The sequence below is a fragment of the Azolla caroliniana genome, unplaced genomic scaffold (genome assembly GCF_043228905.1).
Source record: "Azolla caroliniana isolate FFs.n. ecotype wild unplaced genomic scaffold, voAzoCaro1.0.p SCAF_4, whole genome shotgun sequence".
Taxonomy (NCBI): Eukaryota; Viridiplantae; Streptophyta; class Polypodiopsida; order Salviniales; family Salviniaceae; genus Azolla; species Azolla caroliniana.
The window spans coordinates 24,030,548-24,045,425 of NW_028230439.1; the positions used below are offsets into that span (position 1 = coordinate 24,030,548).

Sequence of the window (14,878 nt, forward strand, 5' to 3'; positions counted from 1 at the left end):
TCCATATTGTTGGATTTGGGGCACCTAGCACCCTTTCTTACAAAAACCCTAAACCATCATTCAAGTTAGCACACAAACATCACTATTTATACACAATATAAAGTTGAGAAATGATTCATGCCATACCTCCCTTCATAGGGTATTGTTTCACCCCAATCCGCATCAAAGTCTATGAAGGTCTTGGACCGACTAACCATCTGTACAAAACACATGCCAAAACATTACCATATGTTTGTCTTTAAATTCAAGAATACTTGAGTCTATCCTATTGTTTCTACACAATACATTAGTGTTAAGGATTTTGGAATGGACAAAAATTGTCAATGATTTCAAAAAATAGATCAATCTTAACAAATTCTAACATATCAATGTCAATAATTTAAAATTCATGAATGCTACTTGCAGTTTTTATTTTAGTTTTTGTAATATATATACATAGAGGGCACATTCTAAATTAAGGGAGATAGCCATAATAATGATACATATTTAAATCATAGTCATAGTTCATGAGTCCATGACAAATAGTTGGTCTTCATGGAGAATCCTAATTTCATTCAGCAAGAATTTATCATTTATCATTTAGAATACTATAATGGACACAACATTTTACTTCCAACTTAAAACATACTTACGTAGACTTACATAACACACGACTTTTTTTAATAAGGCATTCATTACATTATTATTATTTGGGGTCAAGCCATCGCAAAGAATGTATACAAGATTTGAGATTTGACCTTTAAATGTGGGCATAAAAAAGCCCAATAATGCATGAATCACATGGGCAAATTCAAGTATTCAAATAATGACATTCAAACCTAATATGGATGATGATTGCTTGAATACACATAGACAAGTATTATTTTTATTCCATGTCTACTCAAAACCATGGTTGATTGCTTGAAGACACAATAGAAGGAATAAAATCATATTAGGTTCAAGCAATCATCCATATTAGGTTGATGGTTTTTATGACATGGAATAAAACCTAAACCTAATAGAAGGAATATGATACCTAATAAAAACCTAAACCTAATAGAAGGAATATGATACCTAATAAAACCCTAAACCTAATAGAAGGAATATGATACCTACCTCTAGACTGCAGGTGCTTGCAGACAACCGGTGTTGTGCCTCACGGAAGATGTCTGCAACAGGTGCTGCCAGACAGCAGGTGGTGCGGCGCGCTCAAAAACCCTAAACCCTCAACCTCACGCTTCTTGTTTGAAAACAAGAAAAAAATGACAGAAAAAGGCTTTTTATACTTCCCTCAAACTAATGAGAAGGGCTCCCTTTCACAAAATGGAGCCCTTCTTTAATGAGACGGGCTCCTTTTTTTGTGAGACGGGCTCCCTCTTTAATTGGTGCGCTTTTTTGCGCCTTTTCCACAAGGGCTCCCTTTCACAAAGTGGAGCCCTTCTTTAATGAGACGGGCTCCTTTGTATGTGAGACGGGCTCCCTCTTTAATTGGCGCGCTTTTTCGCGCCTTTTCCACAGCCACATTGGACGGTGCAGATCACACGCACCCTCATCTAGCGACTTGCACCGTCCCTCTCCGCGATTCCCTCACTTGCCCTCTTTAATATTTGGTAGTAGTTAGACACCACGGTGTGTGTGTGTGTGTGTGTGTGGGTGTGTGTGGATGTAGATGTGTATGTGTATGTGTATGTGTTGCCCCAAGGATTGCACAAAAATATAAGTGTCTCAACTCCACCTCCTAGCACACTAGTGAGGCAAATCATTTGCTCTAGGCACACCCAAACTCTTATGTGATCAGCGGAGGAAACCACCATTTTGGAGGTTGACAATGCCAGAAAGGAGTGCCATTCTTGGAGGTCATGAATGGGTAGTTGTCCACATGATAAGAAACTCATGACGTTGAGTAGTTTTGGCATCAGAATCTCCAACTATACCATCCCATTGACCTTCCGGATGTTATATACAATCATACTACTCAGTATCTCCCATGCTAGTTGGATTTCCTTCCTTATCCTTGAAAACGATAGAGACAATAATGGTAGTGCAAGAACACTTCTATATTTAATTAATTGGTGAGTATTATCAATGACCCTACTCTAAATTATCTCAAACCCAAATTATGAAGATGTTTTACACATGTGTGGCATTGCTCTAGAAGCAAACCAACAACCTTAATGTTACAAGGCATAAAGCTATAAAAATAATCTAAATATATGTAAAGGTAATGATTTTGTTTTATTTGTTTTGGAGACATGTACAAATCATCTTTTTATCTTTGTGAAAATCTTCGCATACAATTACATAGTCTTCCATTGTTTGAAGGAAGCAACATGTTCACCCTCACATGATTAGGTGCACATGAGATAGTACAGGGAATATTTTGATTGCCTCTGTACATCTTGGAAGGGATTACATTATTGAATGCTTTTGGGGCTACAAATTAAGCTTATGCCTGAATTTAAGCCACTGAAATTCTTTGATAAAAGTTTATGGCTAAGAAGTATATGGGGGAACTCAACGTGTCATGATAATCAACAAACTATTGTGGTTATTTTGGAGTAATGTGGTTGAATGTGTATGATGGCATTTCTGTTGTATATATTGAAGTGCAAAGCCACTCAACCTAACTAATGGGAAATATCTTTTTATAATAAAAATGAGACTATTGTGGTAAGGGTGACAAATGTTGGGAAACCGGGTTCTCAATGTGAACTACTACTTTCTTGCAAATATTCAATGCCTAGAGTCACTTGTAGTGAAGGTCTTCATTTGGACAATTTTGATTGGGGTTTGTTTTGGGATTAGCTCTAAAACAAGCTACATGGACTAGCAATTGACAATTGTTTCTTTTGCATTGTTCAAGTCGAAGATAATACTCATTGTTTTATACAATGAATTGCTTATCAGATTTGGAGGTACATTTCTCCAATTTGGCAAATTTTGTCATGGTGTTATTTGACTACGATTCTTTTGCAACAACCAAAAATAACAATTTATTGAATAGAGAGCCTCATTATATGATAAATGAAGTTCTCAACAAACAACAATAATGATCAAGCAATCAGAGAGTATTTCATCTGACATAATAATGGTGTGGTTCCACAATCACGATACACAAAGCCACAAAACCTTTTTACAAGAGACCCATTTAATCCACGCTTATTGTTCAATATATAGGATGTCAACAAGAGTCAAGGATCTGGCACTTCATTCAACAAATGAATCATGTTTTCATCTTCCTCGTCAATGCAATCATCGTCATCCTCCATCTCTTGAACTGCCTGCAGTGGTTCATTAAAAGAGAAACTAGGTCCACCACTAAGAGGTCGTTGTATTTCCATTGAATTTATCTTGTTCCAATCTTCCTCTGAGAGTTTCCAGTCTAATATATCAAAATTTGATTTGATCCTCTCAGGGTGAAGGCTGCAAGGAAGCACACTTGTGCCCCGTTGTAATCCCCATCTCAAAATAACCTACAATGCTATAATGTTCAGTCAATCATACTATTCAAAACAAAGATATAACGAACCAACTTGCAAATCTTTTGTTAAATGATAATGAATGTAGATCAATAGATGGAACTTGAAGACAGTCCTGCAGTTTGAACAAAATAGATTTTCTATTATACTTTTTTGAACAGATTGTTAATCAGATCTTCCATTTGAAGGCCATCACGAGAAATAGTTTCTACATGTAACATCATGCCTTGTATTTATTAACAAAAATGTTGCTATTGTTCTAAGACTGGATACATGTACATAATACTTGGTCAATGCCAATCTTCTCAAGTACTCATCTACTTGGTGTTCACCTGATTGAAAAAAATCATTGCATTTCAACATTGGACATATTCCACGCATCCATGCTCAATGTTCAACTGATTGAGAGAAACTGTGATGTTTCATCATAGATAGTTCCCTCTTTTAGATCAATATTTTGGCCCCTGTATTCACTTGGGTGTCTTGAGAGAACCTCTTCCCACACTTTTGTGCTATTGCCATTTACTAGAAGATTGATACTCAACAGTTCAATCAATGTGATCGTGAAAATGTGAATAGAAATCAATGCCTTACACAAGCAAGCACTATTGTCATGTGCAAGAAGATTGGTGCTCACCAGTTCAGTCAATCTGATCCTGAAAATGTGAATGGCAATCAGTGCCTCCACCACAAGCAAGCACCTGACTTCACCTTGACTATCTCACACCAATCTTGTGAATGGAAATTCATGCCTCCCTTGATTATCTTACACTGACCTGAACTGAACAACAGTTCATCATGAACTTAACCCCTGTCTTATGTACAGGGGGAAATTAATCCAGAAATATGGTTCATCATCAATGATCATAAAAAATGCAGTTCAATAGACATAGTAATGAGTCTGAAATGGGGATCTCTAGGCAAATGCGGAACTCTTAAAGGAGAGATTCATGCCACAATAACGCAAATAAAGGCCAGTACCAAAAAGATTACCCATGAGAATTGGTCTTTAGGGCATAGGAAAAAGCCTCATGTGACATCCGGGATCAAATAGCAAGTGGTGCATCATTAAGGTGGTACTCAGTAGTATTGCACTGATTGTGGGATATGTACACACTAGGGTGGAACTGCTGAGGTTTTGGACGAAGGTATGATAGAGGAACACAAAGGGATGCTTACCATATTTAGACAGTAATTCATCGCGCGATCCTCAAATATGTTCTAGAAAGCTCACAATTACAATAATGGAGGTGAAATAATAACTTGAGACATGGTGTGCATGCTTCCACTACCCATAGTCGATCCCTTTGCCCAATTTACTCTTGCCTATCACAAGCTGTAAAATTGGCTCCGTTTAGCCACAGTGCAAACAGTTGGCTTGCTGAAAGACTAAAGCATCACGACAGCAGTGATGGCCAGAAGTAAAGTCGTTCATATTGCATCATGCTACTTTTGAGCATATCAACTCATCTTGTAGTACACGAGGATTTACCTCTATGAGAGCACAAAAGACAGGTATATAACATTCAAAGATGACGGTAACAAGGGGCTTTCTGGAGGACATGCTCATGAAAATGGATTAGTAAGGGAGTTGAGAGAAAATACCTAGGTATATTGAACTTAACTTTTTCTTAAGAAGTCCTAGCTCAATCAAGAACTTGTGAGTCAGCAGTTCAGGTGAACCTGACCTACATGCACGGAAAATTGCTGCCTCTCAATAATATTGTAAGCATATTTCCACAGTTGTGATTGAAACCCTACAGCTGCCCTTCATTGACCTCTAAGGAGGGGAGGTTTGATTGTACTGAGGAAGGTTGTGAGAGTTCTTTGCTGATGTGGTCTCATAACCAGTGGGTTTTTTGCAACTGCTTCTCTATGAGTCTTGATTTCCGGCAAGAATAGTCCGACACATCATATGTCTTATTCCATTACATTGCAAATGGAACCAAAGCCTCATGTCTTCACTTCTTTCATAATAAAATACAATACCAAACATAGTTCCTATTTGACTATAATCAAAGACTTGTTTGAGATGATACTTTATTCACATGCTTTAGGAAACACCATATAATATGACAGACTCTTCTTTGGGTTTTTAGAGTAAAAACATCTCCGATTGATTTAGATATACTACAACTAAATTATTATATCATTCTCTTTTACTCTGAAATGCTTCATCTTCTTTCACATCAAATAATACTCTTTCAATAACGTTGAAACCGCATCCTAGTAGAATCCAAGAAAGACAGCAACAATTTCTCGGAGCACCCAAAAAAATATCAAAGTGCAAGCAGCCATGATAGAGTTACAAATATATAGACTTTTTAAACTTGAGATCACTATGTTATGCAGCCTCATTATTCTAGAACCTCCATATATGCTGTTTTTGCAAGAAATAAAGACTTCCCATGTGAGGATCCACAAGCTTTACTACAAGCATTCAGAAAGACCCTCAAAGTTCACATCAAAAGTGTCAACTTCAACAAATGGCAGCTATTGAATATTTAGGAGGAGAAATAGTCTAAGTGTATTCTGCATTTTCACTATTGAGAACTGTAAATTCGTGAAACAAAACCCATGGATGGTTTAACTATGATTATCATTATAAATATCACAATAGCATAGAAAAAATCATTTGAAAACATACCTGAGCAGAAGTTTTATTGAGCCTCTCTGCAATATCTTCAACAGCTGACGTGGTCAGCAGGGGTATATAGCCAGAGTGTAACCTTCGGTAAACAAGAGGAAGGCTTTGCGATGATAAATCTTGCATACCACCAAATGAATCGTCATTTATGCTACTTTCAGGACGCACACCAAGAGGAGTATGAGCTGAAACATGGATACCCTTTGATTGACAAAACTTCACTAACTCATCTTGGCGCCACAAAGGATGCAATTCTACCTAATTAAGAAGCATGATAGCTATATTTTAGATGAGGATAATTGAAATCAACCCAAAAGATGCATCATCAGTATATTTGCTAGAAGAGTATCCCTTGACAAGGCTTCCCTAGCTCATCTTGGAACCACAAAGGATGCAAGTCTACTTATTTATGAAGCACCATAGCCATATTTTAGATCAGAATAATTGAATCAATCGAAAACGATGTACAAGAGTTTTTTTTGGACATTCCCCCCAGTAGAAATAAAGCATGCTTTCCTTTCACAATGTTTCCCCTAGACTGTTTTCACAACGTATCAAGGGACGGGGGAGAGGGAGGGGAGGAGGCTCTCAGTTCTTCATATTTCCTTTAAGTGAAAGAAAAGCAAAACATGAGAACTCAGTATATTCAAGTTTGACATGTGCAAGAATTATACCAAGGTGAGATTACTCAAAAACATTAAACAGCTACAGTATGCGACTAATTTTAATTGAACAGAAAACATAAAAGATCAAAATATTCATACCTGATTGACTGCAGGCATAATTTTGGCAAACTGAAGAAGTTGTTGAACTTGCGAAAGGCTGAAGTTGCTGACTCCGATTGCACGAACAAGCCCTTTCTCCATCAATCGTTCCATGGCACGCCAGACCTCCTCGACACGAGGCGAAAACTTCTGTTCCTTGGAGACAGGTTCCGTGGCATCGAAGAAGTGTGCAGAGCTTGGCCAATGTATAAGAAAAAGATCCAAATAAGACAAGTTAAGATTCTTCAACGAAACCTTGACTGCGGATTCCACTCTTTTAGGGGCCATTCCAGAGCAGAGGATCTTGGAAGTGACAAAGAGATGTTCTCTTTTCAACGTTCCCTGATGTGGATTTATGAGGGCCTCTAAGAGAGCTTTCCCTACCTCCTCTTCACTTCCATAGAGATGGGCACAGTCTAGATGACGATACCCTGCCTCTAACGCGACTTTGACCGCGTTTTTGCAAAGATCTCCATCACCAGTCTGCCATGTCCCAAGCCCTAATGCAGGGATCCTAGCCCCAGTGTTCAGAAGGAAGCCCAATTTCTGTTCATCATCATTGTTAAGCCGAACCATGCTAGAAGAAGAGGATCAGCCGACTATGGAAGGTCGAGAAAAGGTAGTGTTGATTGATCAACGAAGCTCTCATGGCTTCTTGGTTTTGTTCTTTGTGATCAGATGGAGGGAGGAGTCAGGGCAGGGCATGACGATGATGATGGCATGGGCCTATGGAAGTCAAGGACAAACGTGCCATGCATGGTATGGTGTCTTGTCCGACCTCTGAACCTGTCAAACTTAGTATGCGGAGAGAGATCCTTTTCACACCTTGGGGCCTCCCCTCCTCCTCCTCCTCCTCCTGCTCCTGCTCCTGCTGCCTCGGAAACACCTGCATAGCCCCGCGACCCCTACCTAGCCCCCAGGGATCTTCGTAACACTCCCAAGCAATTAGGGCAATCCACATGTAAAATACAACAGACGGCATAGCACACCATGTGGAGAAGTGTTTGCCTGTCACAACACACCCCGATATGTTCCAGAGGCATATGGTACAACACTCTGCGTATTCTCATTCCCAAGCAATAGAGCAATGCACGAGCAAATGAAAAACAACGAGAAGTTGGCAGCACGCAGAGAAAGCTTTGTCCGTCCCAACACACCACTATTCATCTTGAGCAATGGGGCAACACCAACACACACATTCCCAACCACATTGCTCGGGATGAATAGTGGTGTGTTGGGATAGACAAAGCTTTCTCTATGTGTTGCCAACTTCTCGTTGTCATTCATCTTGAGTAATGGGGCAACACAAACACACACAACCCCCAAGCAATGAGACAAGCTCCACCCTATAGAAAAAGCTTGTCTCTCCCAACACACTACTACATTCGTGAGTAATGGAGCAACATCTTAGTAGTTGAGAAATAGAAGCATGGAGTACAAAAAGCTTGCCACGCACTACTTTCACCTTTTCCTATATACACGATTTTAGAATGTAGTGGCCACATGATAGTTCCATCCAACCATTGACTAACTCGAGGGTGGTTTATTCCTCTCTTATATAGGTGATTGATCTCTAAATTTTGTTTGCTAAATGATAGAAGCCTATCTCACACTAGACAAGTGACTTTGACCTTTCACTAATCCCTCCTAAACCATATCATCCATGTGAACGTATAACTAGCTAGCATATGTATGACAAACTAATATGACAAAGCATTTTTATTAACTTGAGGTTATTTAATGGTCATGATAGCGTCTATCCAACTCATCTTGATATGTGAATCCTCACTTGAGCGTTTGTAACCCATCTTTGTGAAATCGAATGTGGATTATGTGGCTTGTGATTGTAAATATGGACCTTTTGAATCGAGGTCCTACGAGGAGTGGAAAAGTCTCAAACATATTCTTATTGTGGCTTCCATATCATTGATTATAACCTAACATTATCAACACATTTGTTGTTGGCAAGGTGTAACATGTCTACCTTAGTTTTGTGGGTCTATGTCGCTTTCAACAAACCCATGTCCTAATTGTGTTATGCTCTCCATGTAGAGCCTAACCTAAACGATCACAATTTGTAACCTATTGTTCCATGCACCTAGAGTGTTTATACATCAACATGTTCACATACATAAGCTCATTCCTAGGATTTAAGAGCATGTTGTTTCTTGGGTGTCGCCACAAGTAAATAGGAATGGAGAACCTCACATGGAAAGTCATAATATTGATCATTGTAAGGAAACATGAGGAAAATTGGCATCGAGATGGCCACAAGGTTTTCTAGATTATAGCTTTTCCTTGTTTGTCATGTCTACCATGCACACAAACTTGCATCCTTGTGATGTCAATAGTAATGTAGTAATGCCAATGTCATTGAAAAATGTGACTCAATGTGAAGCATATGGTACATACTTAATATCAACTTGTTGCTAATAAATTGATAATTGCATCGTAGCAACCGGGATTCATTGCCATGCATATAAATGAGAATACTTCCCTGAGAACCAAAGTCCACGAGAAACAAGTTATATTCCCAACATATGGGACATGTTGGTGACATATATTGGTCATAAAACTAGTTGGGATAGTGTGGGTGGGAAGGAAAGTGTAGAGAAGATATCCACAAACATCGAAAATAATGTGGTAATAAGACAAATTATCACTTGGTAAAGATAAAAGTGAAAGCATTGTCTTAACATACCACCAAGAGTCTTTAGACATTTCCCACACTCTCCTAAGAATCGTTGAATGCTAGAACACTAAATATGTTGCAATGCCAACACACACACACACACACACACAAGCAATGGGAGCTTCATCATTCCACATAAATGCATGCACACAACTCACGAAAGAGACCAAAAGAGCGATTCAGCTCTTGGATCATGAACTAACGTCTCTCACGAAAGAGAGCAAATGAGCGAAGCTCTCGGATCACGTACTAACGTTGGCTACGACAAAACACTAGGTAACCTCTCAACCTTCATCTCAACATAACACGCAAATACAAGGAAGAGATAATTAAGTAGGCATTACACAATCCAATTAGAGTTAATATCCATTATAATGGGTGGGATGGAAATTTTAAGTTTACAAGATTTGAAAGAAATTCGGGTTTTTTCTGGTTTTATTTGGGAACAACGTTGAGCTCAAAGAAAAAGCAGTAAAGCACAAGGCAGCCCATCATCTAATTCCAAGAGTGCTCCCTGATACGGCATCATGATCGGGGGCGGGGCGGCAGTGGTGGATAATTGTACTCTGCAGGGCGGGGCGGAAGTGGTGGATAATTGTACTCTGCAGGGCGGGGCGGCAGCTGTGGATAATTGTAATCTGTAACACAAGATCCAGCAATAACTTTACAAAGTACGACAAATTTCTTCAACATGAACCGAGCCATTCAATCAATATATATATATATATGTGTGTGTGTGTGTGTGTGTGTATAGGGTTAAATTTTTCAAATTACCTGCTTGCTGTTGTGAGTACCCTCCATCATGATGATGCTCATGATCACCATGGCGATGACGACGAAGACGACGACGAGGATATTGATGAATCTCATGATCACCACCATCATCATCATCATGCCCATCACGACCTTTGCCGTTGCGCTTAATAACTCTTTTTAAAACAAAGAGAATAGCTAAGACAGACATGTGAAAGAATCAGAATTGAAAGAGAATTTAATATAATGGCGGACGAGAAAGCTTCAGATCCGTGCAAAGAAAGAGGAAGAGGAAGGCCTGCAGAAAACCCCCGGCTTCTTTCACAGTTGTAGTGGGATCGAGAATTTGCAGAAGAACACGTACAAAAAAACACAGAGCGAGAGATAGAGAGATGGGATTTGGAGAGAGAATCAGTGGGCACACATATAGGCAACGAAAATGAACGCGTCAAAGAGACGCGAAGAATTCAAACAATCTCGCGGTCTCGTAAACGTGAAAGACCATCATCTCTTTATATTTTTCTTTATTCTCACGAATGCCCCTCCTCGTTCCTTCTTTGAATTTCCACATCTGCCCCTGCCCAACTCTCACTACCTTTCTCTGATGAGCTTTACCACCTCTCTAATGGGGGGGGGGGGGGGGGGGGCTCTCGCCATGAGGACAATATGGATATGGGTTTCGAAAACCTTAGTTCAATAGTCCAACTCGGTTCTTGACCCTATCCTCCCTTTGTAATGTTGTTCTGGTAAGCATTTTGGTTTTGTCATCGCGATCTCCAAAAAGTTGACACAACCATGGACTTATTCTGAAAATGCACGGACAAATTTTAAGTCTAATGAATTTAAAACCTTACCCTTCACGACGATGAAATGCGATCAAGATTTCCTCATGAAATCCACACATTGGCACTATCTAAACTCCATGAGAACTAATGAATGGCTTAATTTGTGATGAGTCGCCATGATTAATGGTTTTTGTGCAAAATTCATCCACCATCTCCTAAGCCACATTACCTCGAACACATCATGATCAACAATTTGGCATAAACCCCCCTTTAGGAGTGTATAGGGTTCCATTCATTGTTTAAAGAAAACCTAAGGTGGTATGCCATTAGTGTTAGGGCATTAATTATCATTTCCACTCATTGTCCATGTGCAAGGTTGTTGTGCGCCTTGTTTTAGCACTACTCTAGATACTAGTGTGTGTGATCTCAAAGTAAAGTGCTTGTTGTGTTGGACTCATTGTCTTTATCACCATGTAGATATGTTATTAGCACCAGTAAGGCTAAGCTCTCTTCTTTGGATCCCTTATTCAACATCCAAGGTATAACATAAAAGCGATATATTGGTGGGATGGGACTCTAATGATATTTTATTTACATCTCATGTCCTTCATTTGGGGGTGGTCGATGTGGTTAATCACCCGTAATCTATTATTCTCCAAAATATCTAGTTATTTTGCTCATCATCAATTCAATCCATAGTAATGATAACATATTATTGCCTATAAAGTTACATCTAGTGTACACATGTACATATGGTAAACTTCTTGTGTATAATAGGTAAACGTGTAGTTTTTCAACTCGTGCCTCACAATCTTGAGATTGCGGGTTCAAGTTTGTAGAAATGTTTTGTTCATTACGGAACGTCTTCGTGTCTTACTCATCCTAAAGTGGGGTTTAGACTAGATGGTGCCCATTATATGTTCAAGCTTATGTGGCATAGGAGATGGTAGACAATTTTGCATAAAATTCATTAAATAAATAGAATATCTACAAAAGTCATTCATTACTCATGGAGTTCACACCAACAACGAAAACTACATTTTGTTTTCATCATATAGAATTTTAAATTGTCTTTTTTTTTTTTGGGGGGGGGGGGGGGGGGGGGGGCATTCTATGTGGAGTTCCATTCAATAATTGTGAATTTTCTATTTTTTTGGTACTCAATATTGCAAGATGATTGGGATATGTGCAACGCTCTCACGTTTGACCGTAGACATAGAGTTGAAGCATGTCTACAAAAGTTGAAGGGAGTATTCGGTTTTGTTAGAGAATGGAAAATTGTCTCTTCAACAAATTGCTCTAATGTTGCCTATTGGTTGTTCAACATGTCCCATCACCCATGTAACATCGACACTAAATTAGTTTCAATAGCATTGTATGACCTCCTAGTCACCATTGGGCAACCTTACCAACTAAACGACATCTCTTTCTCTCTCTCCCACTTGGTAAAAGCACACAATTATATTAATTGTATGTAAAACACACTCTAACAACTTTTTAGTGATTGTCTCTCTACCTTGGTAGGCAAAGGGACATCTTGTAAAGCCATTAGGAAACTTGAATTTGCACTTAGAGGAAATGATCCCCACATGCTCTAACATCTAGAAATTCCACACAAGAATGCCTTTCAACTGAATCTTCAATGAAGCTTTTGCAGCATGTCTTGCATCGAACATGAAAGCATTATGCACATTCAAAGGTGTTGCAATCCCCAACACGCACACACGCACACGCACACACACACACAGAATCAGTCCACGATCGAGATGGTCTTGTCGACTTTTTGGAGATCATGAGGACAAAATAACTGTATCAAAACAACATTACAGTAAGGGGAACAAATTTTGTAACCTGTAGTGTTATGATGAGTGGCACGTGCCACATGTAGCAAAGGAACGTGGAACAAAGGTATCGAAACCCATATAGGCCTCGTGTCAAGAGAGCATGCATGATAACACCCACAAGAAGTAAGCTCGGTAGAGAGATGTAGAGAGGAAGGGCATTTGTGGGATTAAAGAAGTCATGGAGGGGAGTGGGGGCATTTAGGAGAATAAGGAAACGCAGAAATTTCCTTAGAAGTATACATCGTCGTGTAGGCATTTGGTTTTCTTTCTTTTGCATCTTTTTTCCACGTTGTTTTTTCGCTATATAAATGTGTCATGTGTCTATGACATCATCTTGATGTCTTAATCCTCTCTTGAGCTTCTACCCATCTTTGTGAAATCGAATGTGGATTATGTGGCTTGTGATTGTAAATATGGGCCTTTTGAATCGAGGTCCTACGAGGAGTGGAAAAGTCTCAAACATATTCTTATTGTGGCTTCCATATCATTGATTATAACCTAACATTATCAAGACATTTGTTGTTGGCAAGGTGTAACATGTCTACCTCAGTGTTGTAGGTATATGTCACTTTCAACAAACCCAAGGCTCTCCATGTAGAGCCTAACCTAAACACGCACAATTTGTAATCTATTGTTGCCATGCACCTAGAATGTTTATACATCAACATGTTCACATACATAAGCTCATTCGTAATGCTTAGGATTTTAGAGCATGTTGTTTATTGGGTCTCGCCACAAGTAAATAGGAGTGGAGAACCTCACATGGAAAGTCATAATATTGATCATTGTAAGGAAACATGAGGAAGATTGGCATCCAGGTGGCCACAAAGTTTTTAGATTATAGCTTTTCCTTGTTTGTCATCTCTACCATGCACACAAACTTTCAGCCTTATGATGTCAATAGTAATGTCAATTGCATTAAAAAATGTGACTCAATGTGAAGCATATGATACATACTCAATATTCACTTGTTGCTAATAAATTGATGATTGCATCATAGCAACCAGGATTCATTGCTATGCATATAAATGAGAATGCTTCCTTGTGAACCAAAGTCATTTGACAACCCACATCAGAATTAATTACATTCCACCAATTTGCTTCAACCTTCATGTTTCCAAGCTTTATTTTGTTCTTCTCTATAAAATATGCCACCATTTCTGTCCAAGGTTGTACACCTTCAAACATAAATCGAATGAAAGTAAATCGGCGAGCCACCATATGCTCATATACATTTAATATTGATGCCCCGCCAAGACGCTTCGGAGTACAAACATGATCCCATGCCAACCACGACAAGGCACTTTTCCTTTTCTTTTGCATAACAACATTCGCATCGAGCGTGTCAATATTTCAAGAGCTTTCTTTGACCATGGGAGCAAAAGAAGATAATAAGATACCATAGTGACCATAATCAATTGGACCACCTTAAGTCGTACATGAAAAGGCCAAATTTGAGACCTCCAATACATAAACTTATCCTCCAACCTTTTGGACACCCGCTCAATAAGTTTCATATGAGAAACTTCCACCCCAATTGGATATCCAAGGTGACGAAAAATCATACCACGATGTACTATCCTTCCTGACCACCCCAACTCCAACACATCTTGTTCTGTACATGAAATGAGGACATATTTATGTATATTAATTCTCAACCCTGAATCATTTGAAAACAATTCCCACACATCTCTTGTCTTACTAATATTTTCCCCATTAGGTGCCAAAAACATAATATGGTCATCTGCTAGAGCTTGAACAATACATGGCTTCCTTGATGGCAACCTTAGTCCAAGCAATTCTTCCTCCATAGCCATATTGTGTAACTTAACAAGAATAGGATGTGTCACAATAGTGAATAGTAAAGGACTTACCGGGCATCCTTGTCTAACTGACCTCCGAATAGAAATCGGTTGTGTTACTCCTCCATTAAAC

The 14,878-nt window shown here is 39.0% G+C and overlaps 2 protein-coding genes across 4 annotated transcripts; both read right to left on the reverse strand.

Moving 5' to 3' along the window:
• Positions 1–2,944: 2,944 nt before the first annotated feature.
• Positions 2,945–7,551, reverse strand: LOC147865543 (NADPH-dependent aldo-keto reductase, chloroplastic-like). 2 transcript variants are annotated; one of them, XM_087318378.1, is made up of 3 exons: positions 6,870–7,545; positions 6,106–6,363; positions 2,945–3,452 (listed from the first exon to the last, which is right to left on the reverse strand). In XM_087318378.1, exons 1-3 carry the CDS (start codon positions 7,443–7,445, stop codon positions 3,171–3,173), a joined length of 1,116 nt encoding a protein of 371 aa, XP_087174504.1. In that variant the 5' UTR covers positions 7,446–7,545; the 3' UTR covers positions 2,945–3,170. The 2 variants fall into 2 exon arrangements, with proteins under 2 accessions (XP_087174504.1, XP_087174505.1); XM_087318379.1 differs by having other exon boundaries at positions 3,309–3,460; positions 6,870–7,551.
• A 2,355-nt stretch (positions 7,552–9,906) lies between these two features.
• LOC147865544 (uncharacterized) lies at positions 9,907–10,749 on the reverse strand. 2 transcript variants are annotated; one of them, XM_087318697.1, is made up of 3 exons: positions 10,336–10,749; positions 10,145–10,199; positions 9,907–10,108 (listed from the first exon to the last, which is right to left on the reverse strand). In XM_087318697.1, the coding sequence occupies exons 1-3, from the start codon at positions 10,523–10,525 to the stop codon at positions 10,087–10,089; spliced, it is 267 nt and encodes an 88-aa protein (XP_087174823.1). In that variant the 5' UTR covers positions 10,526–10,749; the 3' UTR covers positions 9,907–10,086. The 2 variants fall into 2 exon arrangements, with proteins under 2 accessions (XP_087174823.1, XP_087174821.1); XM_087318695.1 differs by having other exon boundaries at positions 9,907–10,199; positions 10,336–10,742.
• Positions 10,750–14,878: the final 4,129 nt, after the last annotated feature.